The following is a 13,495-nucleotide window of genomic DNA, read 5'->3' as shown; positions in this document are numbered from 1 at the left end:
ATGACGAGAAGGCAGCGGGCCGCGGGGAGCGTCACCGATACCTTTCACCTGCGTCAAAACACAGCTGGCCATCCTCTGGTTTCATTCGGTAGTCTGTTCCCGCCCTGGGGCCATTTCTCGTAGAGGTCACTTATGCCAGGGACTTGCCGGAGAAAGAAGAAATCTGCTCCAGGGATGTTTTTCCAAAAAAAACGCTTTCATTTGCAGGCCGCCACCCTAGAAAAAAAGCCTGGGCATCTCCGGTTCCACTCCAAATCAAGCCCTTCAATTAATAAGTCAAGTTTATAAGTAAATAAGTAAAATTAAATTTGTTACATTTATCATTTTGTGGTTATATTTTAAATTATTTATTTATTTATGAAATGTGCAAAATGTATATAGCTGTGTGTTCAGATATAATTGCCGTGCGTTCCTCTGATTGGCTGAGCGGGGAGTATATTGGTTAGTTCAGCCTTCGCTATGTTATTGGCTGAGAATCATTACGTGAAAAACATCTCCCGCATCCATTGAAATATTGTAGCCTCCTCCACCCCTCCATCTACTTGTCTAAACTTGGATCACTCTCGCAATATGCCATGACCTCCAGCGTGCCATCCACGTAATCGTAGTTTGTGTGTACGTTTTTCGTTTCTATGTACAGTGATATTTCCAGTATAGTTTATTGCACAGACTACAGATCTGTTCCTCCTCTGTGTAGATTCTAGCTGGGATTAACATTCAGTACATTTAAATACACCTAATTTATCATGATTATTATACCGGTATGAGATTTTAAATCATGCGTTTGAGAGGTATATTAATCCTAGACAATTTGATTGTGGCACTAGATATTTTAACCAAATCCTTGTAGCGTTTGGAACTACAGAGCAAAGGCAATACAGTAATGTGGTTATGTGTCCATTAATCATGCAGGTAAAAATAATATATTCTTTAACTAAATCTTTGCCCTATTAAGTGATTCCGTGATGACACCCCTCATCCGGCTGCTGTCGCCACACGGATCGAACCCTAGACACGCCACCGTTCCTTTGTCATCTTTGACTTTTTGTTTCTCGCGCTCTTTCCACTTGTTCCGTTTCTCTTCGTCCTCTCCTTTGGTCTTTCTTTACTTTCTAGTCATGTCTCTCACTCACACTCACTAGCGCTCTCTCTCTCTCTCTCTCTCTCTCTCTCTCTCTCTCTCTCTCTCTCTCTCTCTCTCTGTCTGATCTTTCTTGGAGCTGCTCTTTATTTCCGAAGTAGACAGACTCTCACTCACCTCTTTGAGGGTTATTGAGAAATAGCCAGTGGACAGCCACCTCACAGGGCTGCTGGGAGCCCTCGAATGTCTTCAGCAGCACACTGTGTGGGAGTGTTTGTTAAACAGCAGTGGGGGGGGGCTGAGAGCATACTGAGAAGAAGCCCTTTTTGCCCTTCAGCAGACAAAGATCTAGCAGCAGTGGTAACGTTCCTACTGACAGCCTGTTAAAAACACAACACACCCCCTCTCACTACCTTATTCATTCTCTCTCTCTCTCTCTCTCTCTCTCTCTCTCTCTCTCTCTCTCTCTCTCTCTCTCTCTCTCGGATCTGTATCCTCTCCACTAAGCCTAGTACTTTCAGGGTGCTGGTTGTCTGTGTGTGTGTGTGCGGTGGTCACCGCGTGACTTCCCCCCCCCCCCCCCCCCCCACACACACACACACACACACACACACACTCGTTATTCCTGCCATCTGATGGACACACAAATAGCCCAGTGCTTAATGAGCTGTGTGGATATATAGACACAAACAAGGCTTTGCCATATTCAGAGCCCAGATACTCAATGAAGAGTGAAGTAGACAGCACTGATATGGTCTTCTGACACTCACACACACATGCAGAGACGCAGGCAGACAGACAGACACATACTCTCTATACAATGCTTTATAAATGTGCTGTATTGCACATGGAGAATCTGCTCAGTCCGTGCACGGGGACACACATTTAGAGGTCTCTGAATTCAGAGTAATGCTCCTAATCTCACTTTTACAGACAAGTACCATGCATCACTGGAACACCTTGTCCCATTTTGGTGTGTGGGTGTCCATCTGAGAGTTTGTGTCCCATCCCCCCGTTGTCTGTGTGTGCGTCTCTCTCTCCATGTCCATCTCTGTCAATGTCTTTCTGTCTTTCTCTTCTCTGTCTGTCTCGCTGTCTCTCCCCCTCTGTCTCTTAAATTCAAAGTGCTTTATTGGCATGGATTGTAATAACTGTTCCAAAGCAATTAGCAGAATTAAGTCATATTCATAAATTTTTTCTCTCTCTCTCTCTCCATCTCTCCATCCCCTGCCGATGTGGTTGATCAGATCATGTGTCTGTGGGTGGCTTGGGTGACAGCTTCTACGAGTACCTGCTCAAAGCCTGGCTCATGTCCGAGAAGAAGGACGAAGAGGGCAAGAGGCTCTACTACGACGCTCTCAAGGTAACGCCTGCTGCTCGGGGCCCTTCCGGCTCCTCGCCCCGTCTGCGTCGCGGCGAGCGCGCGGTAGGAACCCCCCCAGCAGGGGACGTGCGCTTTTAAACCCCCGGCAGGTCACTCTGCTGGCACGTGGCGCAATAGCGAGAGAGAGAAGCAGAGGAAGAAGCGCAGAGAGGACTGGTCCAGACCATCAGTTCAACCCGTACTTCCATTAGAGAGAGCAGGGGGCCTTAACATCACCATAACGTCTGTTTTCCCTCCCTCCCTCTCTTTCTTTTTCACTCCCAACCCAAAAACCCATGACCATTCATCTGATAATAGAAGCGCGTAATGTAGGCCACGGTAATGGCGAGGTTGTGCTCCACGTGCATCAGCCATGACCGTCATTCCGGAAGCTTCTTCCTCAGCCTGCTCTGCTGTCAGAGAAGACCTCTGTTTCTCTGTTAGCTACTCTTTTCTTAGCAGTTGAGACATCAGCACTAAGAGGGAATCGTCCAGTGCCATCAGAGGGATTTATTGTGTGTGTGTGTGTGTGTGTGTGTGTGTGTGTGTGTGTGTGTGTGTGTGTGGTCGGAAATTTTTATATGCAGGGGCGGTTCATCTTCTGTGCTCCAGCTGGGGGTGGGGGGGGATATTTCCATCTGCGCCACCCTGTCTGCTTGACTTGAGGCGGAGTAGATTGGAATTTCCTCTCTGCGACGCCTGTTTAATATCCATGTTGCCGCGCCCCAGCTGCACCCCTGATCTCGGCCCCAATGGCCCTCACCTCAGGCTCTACGGAGGCTGCTAATTGCCCAACAGATCTCTCTCTCTCCCTCTCTCCAGCCTCCCAATGGATCTTGGTTCCAGACGCAGCAAACCCAAATATGCGTAGAGCTCGTCCCGGGCAAGTTCCGCTGCGCCGGCGCTGATCGCAATCTCCCTGCGTGTTCCCCACAGGCCATCGAGACAAACCTGATCCGCAAGTCCAGCGGGGGCCTGACCTACATCGCCGAGTGGAAGGGAGGCCTCCTGGAGCACAAGATGGGCCACCTGACCTGCTTTGCTGGGGGGATGATCGCGCTGGGGGCCGACGGCGCACCCGACGCCACCACAGGCCACCAGATGGAGCTGGCTGCCGAGATCGCACGAACGTGCCACGAGTCCTACGCCCGAACCAGTGAGCTGACATCCACCCCCTGCACACCACCCGAGTGTGTGCGGCAGAAGGATTCTTAGGATTGGGTTTCTACATGAGGGCAGACGTTAGATTTGAAGGGAGAAGCCGGCATGCACCCTTTTCTAAACCAAAGGGTGCATGTTTGTGTTTGTTTAGCAGCTCCAGTTGGCAGAGGTAAATCTCCAGTCTGCAGTGAAATGTTTGCTGCTGGTCAGCATGGCGTGACTGACTGGGAGGGGAGGGGGGGGTTCATTTGTGGGCGAATGCAGGATTCACTGGCTCCCCTCCCCAGAGCTGCTGGGGACTAACAGATCAATAGCTGCCTGGGTGTGACAGCGCTGGGAGATAAAGCGCTTCCCAGAGGGCCATGGGCCCTGCTACGCTTGTGAAGATCAGCACTGTGGCGTAACGTCAGCGGAGGAGGGTGCCGCGTCCGTCTACCCCATCAAGAGTTCAGGCTCCAAGTAATGCTAGATTATCCCCAAATCCACTACAGTTAACCTCTCTCCACTGACCTCTATAGTGTGAGTGAGTGAGTGAGTGAGTGTTAGTGAGTGTGTATATGTATGTATAATCTTTCTATAGTGTTTTTTTTCTCCTTGTATTAGACAAGAAAAAAAAAAAAAGTTATTTCTTCAGCCCTTAGAAGCCAGCAGGCTAACTGCGTCAAAGCTAATAGCGTCAAAGGTAAAGGTGGTCTCATTGAAGAGTTCTCCACACACAGCACTCGCTGCAGGCCAGTCTGGACTCCTCCCTGTCTTAACGTCCTCAAGCGTCTCCCCTGTGTGGCAGGGAGGCAGTCCCTGTGAACTATAGACCTGCCAACGACCCATAGAAGCTCGGCGGCCAGCGTCGTCCGCTGGTGGCGAGTCCTTTGTAAAACAAATCACGGCGTGTCAGAAGCTGAGAGCGTCAGGCGCCTCGGGCCCTGCCAGCCGCGAAGGACGAGCGCCGTTTGGCCCGCAAGCGTTGCTACCACTGCCATCACGCCGATCCAGGACCGAACAGCTCGACCCGTTTCTGCCGAGCAAGCAGCCAAAGCCTTGATGCGTAACAACTCGGACACACTTTTCTGGGACCTGTCGATGCAGCCTTGAAGCAAAAAATCGTCTCTACATATGTTATTTGGTATAACCTGACTGTCATAGTAATGAGAGAAGTACAGCTGTATCAAAGATGTTCAAATGAATTTGCCAGTTTAGGTTTGTAATCGTTACTGATGTAAGGAAACCGACCCCTACTACTGAGAAGTTTGTGGTTAATTTTCAGCATACATGGTCAGTGTGACAGAGGTGCAGAGTCCTTTTAATGAGCGCTGGGTTTGTGGGGGGGGGTTGGCCCTAGTGTTCCGTACTTTCTTTTAAACACAAATGTTGCACCTGTTATTTTCAGCTTGTGTGTGTGTTTGTTTGCAGATCTGAAGTTGGGTCCTGAGGCGTTTCGGTTTGATGGCGGCGTGGAAGCCATCGCCACTCGGCAGAACGAGAAGTACTTCATTCTGCGTCCCGAGGTCATCGAGACCTACATGTACATGTGGAGGTTCACCCACGACCCCAAATACAGGCAGTGGGGCTGGGAGGCCGTGCAGGTGAGGCCACAGCTGTCCCCGGACCCTACACACACACTCGAAGGCTGTGTGTTTGGTCGTGTGCACACGTGCGTGTGTGAGTGCAAGAGGCATCCCAGCAACAAATCTCGTTTACTCAGTGACGTTTGTGATGAGGAATTTCTGTTTCCCATATAGCTGAAGGGATGTGGGGGTGGGTGGGTGTGTGTGTGTGGGTGTGTGCGCACGCGTTGGGGGATTTTTCCCTGGCATACAGCACAAGCAGATGCAGCCTGTCCTGGTCCTGCAGGCGTGTCATGGTGCGGGACTGACACGTGCATGCCTTCAGCCTCTGGCCACGTTCCCGCTCCGCGTCACTCTGTCTCTCGTGCGTGCTCTCTTTGTCTGCTTGCATCCCCGTCTCCCGCTTGAATGTGCTGGCTCAATCTCTCAGCCCATTAGAATGATGGAATTGTTCTCTGGCTTTACCCTCCCTGCCCCCTAATTTGGCGTTTCTCTTTTCATTTCCAGGTGCATTTGCTCTCTTCTCATGTTCGTTCTCTCTCTCTCTTTTTCTCGCTCTCTTTCCTTCCCCCCTTCCCCCTCTCTGCCACCACTCAATTCTCCTTTGCTCAAATGACTAAACTGCTGCCTTATTTCACTGTTTTCCCCTTCATTTTGTCTCACTCCCTTTAAATAGCTTTTTTAATAATTGACTTTTAATAGCTGCTATATGCATATGCACGATCAGTAGCAGCAGCAGTGTTAGTGTTGACCGAGAGCTGTGCTCTCAGTAGCAGTAGTGTTACGGTGTTGACCGAGAGCTGTGCTCTCAGTAGCAGCCTTGTTACGTTGCTGACCGAGAGCTGTGCTCTCAGTAGCAGCAGTGTTACGTTGCTGACCGAGAGCTGTGCTCTCAGTAGCAGCAGTGTTACGGTGTTGGCCGAGAGCTGTGCTCTCATTAGCAGCAGTGTTAGTGTCTGTCTTTTGTGTTTCAGGCTCTAGAGCAACATTGCCGGGTCGAGGGGGGCTACAGCGGCGTCAGGGACGTCTACGCCAGCACTCCCAGCTATGACGACGTTCAGCAAAGCTTCTACTTAGCAGAGACTCTCAAGTAAGACACACGCACGTGCACACACACATTCAAAGGAATCACTATGGCACTGTGTATATTAGATTTCCCAATCTGTCATCTTTAACTGCTCGTAAATTTCTGTGTGCGTGTGAAATCCAGACAGCTAAGTTCCCACCTTCCTGGTAAGCTGGAAGAGTCTAGAGCTCTCTCACTCTCTCTCTCAGACACACACGTAGTATGTAATGCAGAATTTCTCTGTTTACTCCTCAGACACTTTCCATTTGGTGCTTGTGAAATATAATGCTCCTGCAGTTTATGAAATTGGCTGCACATAGACACAGCACACACAACACACACAACCTTTTTGTTTTGGGTTTTTGTTTGTTTTTTTAATGCCTTTTCCACTGTGAAACTCTGGTCTCCATTGGGATTATATGGAAACCTTATTCATTGTGTTACTTATCTGTTTCGCTCTTGTATATAATTTTGTGGCACTTTCAGTTGTCTTTGTCATGGGAAGGAATATCGTAACTTTGTGTGTGCGGGTGTGCATGTGGAGGATGTATAGCGGGCGTCCGTGCTACTCTACATCAAAGCACCTTCCCATCATGCCTCTAGGCTGCTCTACAGAGCCCTCTTGCTTGCAGTTGGGCTCGCACTCCCCGTGTGTGGACTCCATCAACGTCACAGTGCAGAGCTGCACTTCCAAATGTCTCCTGCACTTAAGGCAGTAAAAATTTGGCTTTTTAGGCCTGTGCAGCCCATAAACTCTGGCCCCTAAAACCCACCCCTGATGCTTTCCTGAAACAAGTTTGTTTTGTTTGCCCCTCTTCTGCCAGCCTCTCTCTCTCTCAGGCTGCTGTTGTATCTATCCAATTTCTGTCCCCTCCCTGTGCTAGCTGAAACGATCCACCGTGCGTGTGTCAGAGTGAAAGAGGAAAGGCTTCAGTGGTCTTCCAGAGATGGCCCTGTCGTGTTTGGTCTCCTGGCTGAGTGCATTAACAATGTTGCACACCACGACTGCAGCAACTTCTAAAGCTCAGCCCTCATCAGAACACTCCACCCCACGGCTCTGTTGTCCGCTGGCTCGCCTGTCTGAAGGGCCACGCTGTGTACGTCTGTCCTTTCTAAAGCACAAGAGCTGGATGCAGGCGACAGGGTTCATTTCTGCTTTAGCCTAACGTGGAGGTGAACGAGTTCGCTCATGTAGAAGCAGCGAGAGCAGTGTGAATGAACAACGCTGCTCTTATCTGCATCACTAATTACCCCTCTAATTACCGTTCAGTATCAATAGCAGCCTGCACTCTCCTGCCCGTCCTGCTACCGGTGGCAGAGCAGAGAGCCCTCGAGAGCCCAAAGCACAAACAGTATGGATCAGCAAAGCACACCCCACAAAACACAGCTCAGGAGATCCCATCACACACGCACAGTGCAGTTCAGGAGACCCCGACACATACACAGCACAGCTCAGGAGACGTCGCCATCACACACAGCACAGCTCAGGAGACGTCGCCATCACACACAGCACAGCTCAGGAGACGCCGCCATCACACACAGCACAGCTCAGGAGACGCCGCCATCACACACAGCACAGCTCAGGAGACGCCGCCATCACACACAGCACAGCTCAGGAGACGCCGCCATCACACACAGCACAGCTCAGGAGACGCCGCCATCACACACAGCACAGCTCAGGAGACGCCGCCATCACACACAGCACAGCTCAGGAGACGCCGCCATCACACACAGCACAGCTCAGGAGACGCCGCCAACACTGTGCCAACAAAGATGTGCACTCTCCTGAACCACAACTTGAGTTCCGCTCGTGAAACTTTACGCCGTCGAGCCGTGGCCCAGGGCAGCCGCAAACTTGGTGTGCCGTTCTCTTCCGAAGGGAACGCGAACCGTTTCAGGACGGTAGTTGTAGCCGTGCTCCATCTCTGAGAACCTTTGTTGTAACTGTCGTTAGAATCGGACGGATGCAGCCATGGGTGTCTCATCAAAGAAACTTTGAAGAGCAGGCTAACGAAATGAGTTCCAGATCTTGTGAATGACGCTCTCCATTAGCATTAACTGAGGGGGTGCAGTAACTAAGACGTTCGCATGCTGTGATTTTTTTAAGAAGGAAAAAAAAAAACCACTGCAAAACACAGTTCTAACTTGTGCTTTATAGTACAATGTAGTTTCCATGCCCCCAAAATTAAATTATTAAATTCATCTGGAATATAATGCAAAGTGACCCACACTTAAAATAATTTCCATCCACCTATGACGCCGTCTTGTTAGAATGGCACCGTCTATAAAAGACACATCAGTAAGAAGCTACCAACCAGGTTTCAAACTAAAAGCACGGCTCAACAAAGACTTTTAAACGCAGTCCGTGCCTCCACTGTGAGAATGTCGTTCAGTGCAGGGCGTTTTGGGACGTAAGGACACAGAAGGAACGCAGGGCCAATGGCATCGTCAGGTGTAATTCTGAGTTTGTGGTGGGCCACCCGTCGCGTGTTTGCGGGCGCTGTGGTAGGACAAAAAAAAAAAAAAATGTTTACGGGGCATGTTGTTGAGCATGAACATTAAGAACGACTAAGACTAAACGTTAAGACTCCAAGGAGGTAGCACGCTTTGTCTTTAAAAACTCACGGCATTGAAAATTCTAGAAAAGTCAATTCATTGGGGTGATGGATTGAAGTCGCTACTTCAGCGTGGAAGCTGTGAAGTACCCAGGCCTTGATCAGGAAAGCGATTATAGATTATATAGTTTGCTTTGTGTTTTTGTATGTGTGTAAACTTTCTGGACTAACTAGACACAAAGGAACACAGCTGTGTTGGAATTGTTTCTTTTCCCTTTTCATGGCTGTTTATAAGTAGATATGTATTTGAGACATTCGTATACATACAACGGCAGTTGGTCTTTAATATCTAGCCAATGCCATTGCTTTGCAGGTGAGGTTCAGTAGATACCGTTGAGTACACCTGGTTGTGCCTGATCGATTAACTGAGCACCTTTCTTCAGTTTGTTTGCATTACGCCCTGAAGAAAGGACCTTTTTTAACAGTCCAGTTAGGACACGTCAATACAATAGACATTTTAATTTATGGAGTGACTTAGTTTGGAGAGGGTTTTTTTTCCTCTCTTCTTTGGAAACATAAGCCATTTAGAAGTCAATTTAGAAGCTGCTGTTTTTTGGGCCAAATGATTTCCACTGTCGATTTGCACGAGGCTGGACTAGTGGATGGCGTTTAGATGGGAGTTTTTGTTTATTTGTTTTTGTATATCTATGCAGTTTTTTTTGTTTTGTTTTTTTTTTTTACCCAGAAACTGGCAACCGAAAAGTAGAAGCTCAATGTAATGACCCAGGCTTTTTATCCCCCCGTGGTGCTGGTGTGCTGGAAGTCATATTCGTGGACCACGCAGCAGGAAATGCCCCACTTGGCACAAAAGTGCACAATGCTTGCGTGAGCTGCCATTTTCAGAATTCTGTTTATCAGTGAAATACCGAGTCTTTTCACTGTAATGATGCGGAGGGGGTGAGAGAAACCCTCCGTCAGCTGTTTCTGCTGCATCTGCGAGAGCTGGATTGCTGAGCGCAGGGCTGTTTTTTGTTTCCCTGCTTGTTCTGCTGTTGCGGCTAGCTCTTCCCCTGGACTTGCCGCTGCCACCTTCTTCTTCATCTTTGTCTTTTCATCTCGGAAGCGTTTTAATAGTTCAACTTCGTCCCCTAGAACAACCCTCGTTACCCGGCCCGTGAAGCAGAGCGGGCGGCCGTTTCCAAGCACCCGTCGCTGCCGACTTTTAGTAAAGTAACTCGGTCATCTCCCTTCCGCTCTCTTTGCACACGTGGTCTGCACTGACCTCCTTTTCCCCTAAAAATGCACATCACCACGGCTGGGCTCAGCCCGCTAACTGGGAGAGACGGGGAGCACTCTGTGGCATGGAGACCCTAGGTTCCACAGAGATGGTCAGTGGACTGCGATAGCGTGAGGAGGGGTGTTGCGGTTGTTTTCAGTCATTCACAGCCTCTCGAAATAGCATGTGGGTCAAGGGAAACGCACGTAGGGGAAAAATTGTGAGTGACTTGTGGCAAGCCTGTGTACCTCACTTTTAAGCAATGCAGGACTAACGGTGTCTCCTTCTCTTGCAGGTACCTGTACCTGCTCTTCTCGGACGACGACCACCTGCCGTTTGAGCACTGGGTCTTCAACACAGAGGCCCACCCGCTACCCGTCATAAAGAAAGAGACGGCGGACAGATCCAGTCAGCTGTAGGACCCAGAATCCTTCCCCGGAGCTCGACACCCGCCCTCCGGCGCCAACCAGAGCTGCTGGCTTTCCCCCTTCCTCTGGGCAGGGGCCCCTCCTCCTCCGAAACTGTGACCCGCGCTGTCTGCTGGGGCGGCCTGGCACGGAGCCCTTTCACCCTGACTCAGCGTACTCCCTGGCGTCTTTTAGAGACAACAGGGCGCACCGCGCCGGCCCACCCTCATCCCCCGTTGTTCGGTCCTACAAGGCCCGACAGGATGTTCCCTCCTCTGTGAGGAGACCATTTCCATGACATCGCCTAAGAAGCCCCCCTCACACATACATACTAAGGGTTTAAAAAAAAAAAAAAAAAAATCAAAAACGGGCATACTTCAGTCAGTGGCTGTCATTCGTGTGTCTGTCTGCGCACGCGGGTATGTGCGTGCGTTTGTGTGTGTGTGTGTGTGTTTTAAACATTTGATTATAGAAGTCCATTGGATTTGTATCCATGGTGTCGTACTCTTGGATCATTCGTATAAGTGTCGTGCTCTTTCTTTTGCTCTTTTTCTTTGAGTCACCCTGTAAGGTAGTGATTTGAAGTTAACTAGTGCCTTTTTTAGCTTTAAGGTGAGCAGTCGTTCAAGCGGCGAGGGTCACCTCCGCTTCTGCTCGGGTCCTTCTTGCTTTTTCTTCTTTTTCCGAGGCCAAGGGAGGGACAGCCTTGTTTTCCTCGGCGACGGCCACCTCTGTGGTCTGGTGGGAGTCCTGCCGAGGAGCCGTCTCGCACCGCGAGGTGTGGGATGTCCTAGCCCTGCACCGCGAGACGTGCGAGCTCCTACACTCGATCTCTCGCGGCGCAGGACTAGAAGGGCTGTAGGAGCCCCAGCTGCCTCGCTGGGCTAGCACGGGTGTTAGAAGTACCTCTCTCAGAACAACGCGCCGTTTGCTCGCCCTCCTGCGTACGTCAGTGCTTCCGGTTTCTTCTCTGCCGTGACAGCATCTTACTTTCCGACGACACAGACAAGACGTGTACATTTGTTGATCGTTTACTCATTCAGGTGTGGCGGGGATGTTTGTCGTTTACATGGTATAAAAAAAAAAAAATCAAAGAAAAAGAAAAAAAAAACATATTTTGTGTTAATTTATTACTGAAGACATAGGACTTATTCTTTTTTCGGGGCCAGTTTGTTTTTTTGGGTTTTTGCCTAGTTGGCACACTGGTGAAGTGACTATCAAAAGGGCAATGATCAGTAAGCAGGAGTCAGGGAGCAGAGGACCATGTCAATCAAACAGAGCGAACTATGATGTATGAATGTACCACCAAATGTGAACATTTGTGTCATTGTGTTTTTTGCTAGTTTATTCTTCCTTTCTTAAAAGCACAACATTCTGGGTTAAGGTAATGATTGGGTTGCTTGCTGGAGCCGCAGTGGGTGGAAACAAAGGAAGCACAATTAAAGAATCAGAGAATCGCAAGGATGCAAGAAAACAAAATGGGATTCAGGCACGCTTGGATATAGAACACTGGATAAAACATGCCTGCTCTCTCACACAGTTCCCTGTGTGTGTGTGTGCGCGTGGGGGGGGGGGGGGGGTGGTTATATACGTGAGTAGGTTGTGTAAAGGACCGACTGTGGTCTTCCTCTGGGCACAGTTGCTGTTCCATAACTACACTGGGAAAACTCCACAATAGACACCCCTTTGTCCTGCCTCCCGCAAGGTCTTTGTCTTTTACTTCTGGGACAGAACAGAACTAAACTGCTGAAGTAGATCCAAAGAGCTGCAGTTCCGAAACATGGAGACCAAAGGGAAACCCTTGCACCATTTGTTACAGGATTTGCAACTAACGACCCTCTCAGCAACTCTTCTGTAAAACGCTAACAGCTTCAGTGCTGCTTCCTGTATTATTCTGCGTCAGTGGACAGCATGAGCGTGGCTCCCAGTCGCTCGCCCAATCAATATAATATGAACATGTCAGAAACTGTGGCGATCGAACGTTGCCATTCGGAGCCTAATTCCCAGCCCTTCATTTGACACTGTGACATGTTGTGGATATGACATTTGAATTTTAATGTACTCGTACTGAAAATCTCACTGCCGTTCAGCAGTGCAGCTCGTCCCCTTTGTGTTCACGGCAGGCTTGCCGGCGTAACTCCCAGACTGGCGAGGTCGCTGGGGATGATGTCTGAGAAATTGCAGCCTGAGGCATCTTTCCTTGCATCTCGTTTCAAAAGCCAGATTAGACTGTGCTGTTCAGGTGTTTTTTAGTTTTTGTCTGTCTGTTTGTTTGTTTGTTTGTTTTCTTTTAGGTTTCGGGGCAAGTTTTGGCAGAAATATTGTGTTGACTATTCTATGAGGTTTTTTGTGATTTTGTTTTTGGTTTGTTGCAGGGGGGGGTGGTTTCCCTCCTGTTTTGTGATACAATCTCAGAAATGTAACTAATATTGCTGATAATCATTCCATTGCAAATAGCAATTTGTTTTTCCATATGTGGCTGGTTATTTTATCATTTCCCCCTTGTTATAATGACATATTCCATTCTGGCTAACTGCCACTGAACATTTATAGAAATCTTATGATCTTATGGAATAAATTATATTAATGAGCAGCAGAATTTTTTGATAAACTATATTTGTTACACTTCTATTGTGAATAAAAAATGAAAATCTTTTAATATAAGCTCACAGTGCATGTTTCACGGAGTGTGTTCCTTCATAAAGTGGGGGAGGCCATTAAACCCCATCCTCTCCCGTTTCTGTGGTTTCATATGATGGTTACTGTCCTGGATCCAAAGCTGAGACCTTAGAGATGTATGGTTCAGTTTGTTGTTGTGGTATTTGCATCTGCAAATTAAAATAACAATGTGGCTCAAGCATCTATTTACCCAAAGGTACATCAGATCTTGGGTTTTCGTATTGCAGCTCGTGCGTGAGGCGGGCGCGACCATTTGCAGGTGTTGCGCCACGCTTGCGAGTTCACAGCGGTCCCAAGTCACCAGTGTAATCCACGTGAACAGGGACGCAGTGAAAACTTGCC

General features: G+C 48.8%; 1 protein-coding gene across 2 annotated transcripts in view; it reads left to right on the top strand.

The window, feature by feature from the left end:
- Positions 1 to 12,945, top strand: part of man1a1 (mannosidase, alpha, class 1A, member 1) — a 73,273-nt gene extending 60,328 nt beyond the window's left edge. For both annotated transcript variants that reach the window (XM_027001641.2, XM_027001642.2), the window contains 5 exons: positions 2,329 to 2,444; positions 3,381 to 3,600; positions 5,016 to 5,188; positions 6,145 to 6,260; positions 10,363 to 12,945. In XM_027001641.2, coding sequence (XP_026857442.2) covers positions 2,329 to 2,444; positions 3,381 to 3,600; positions 5,016 to 5,188; positions 6,145 to 6,260; positions 10,363 to 10,486 — 749 coding nt within the window. In that variant the 3' untranslated portion in view covers positions 10,487 to 12,945. The remainder of the gene's footprint in view (positions 1 to 2,328; positions 2,445 to 3,380; positions 3,601 to 5,015; positions 5,189 to 6,144; positions 6,261 to 10,362) is intronic.
- The last annotated feature ends 550 nt before the right edge of the window (positions 12,946 to 13,495 follow it).

Source organism: Electrophorus electricus, chromosome 3 (genome assembly GCF_013358815.1).
Source record: "Electrophorus electricus isolate fEleEle1 chromosome 3, fEleEle1.pri, whole genome shotgun sequence".
Lineage (NCBI taxonomy): Eukaryota > Metazoa > Chordata > Actinopteri > Gymnotiformes > Gymnotidae > Electrophorus > Electrophorus electricus.
Note: the sequence above shows the minus strand (reverse complement) of the source record. Positions and strands in the feature narration are given on the sequence as shown.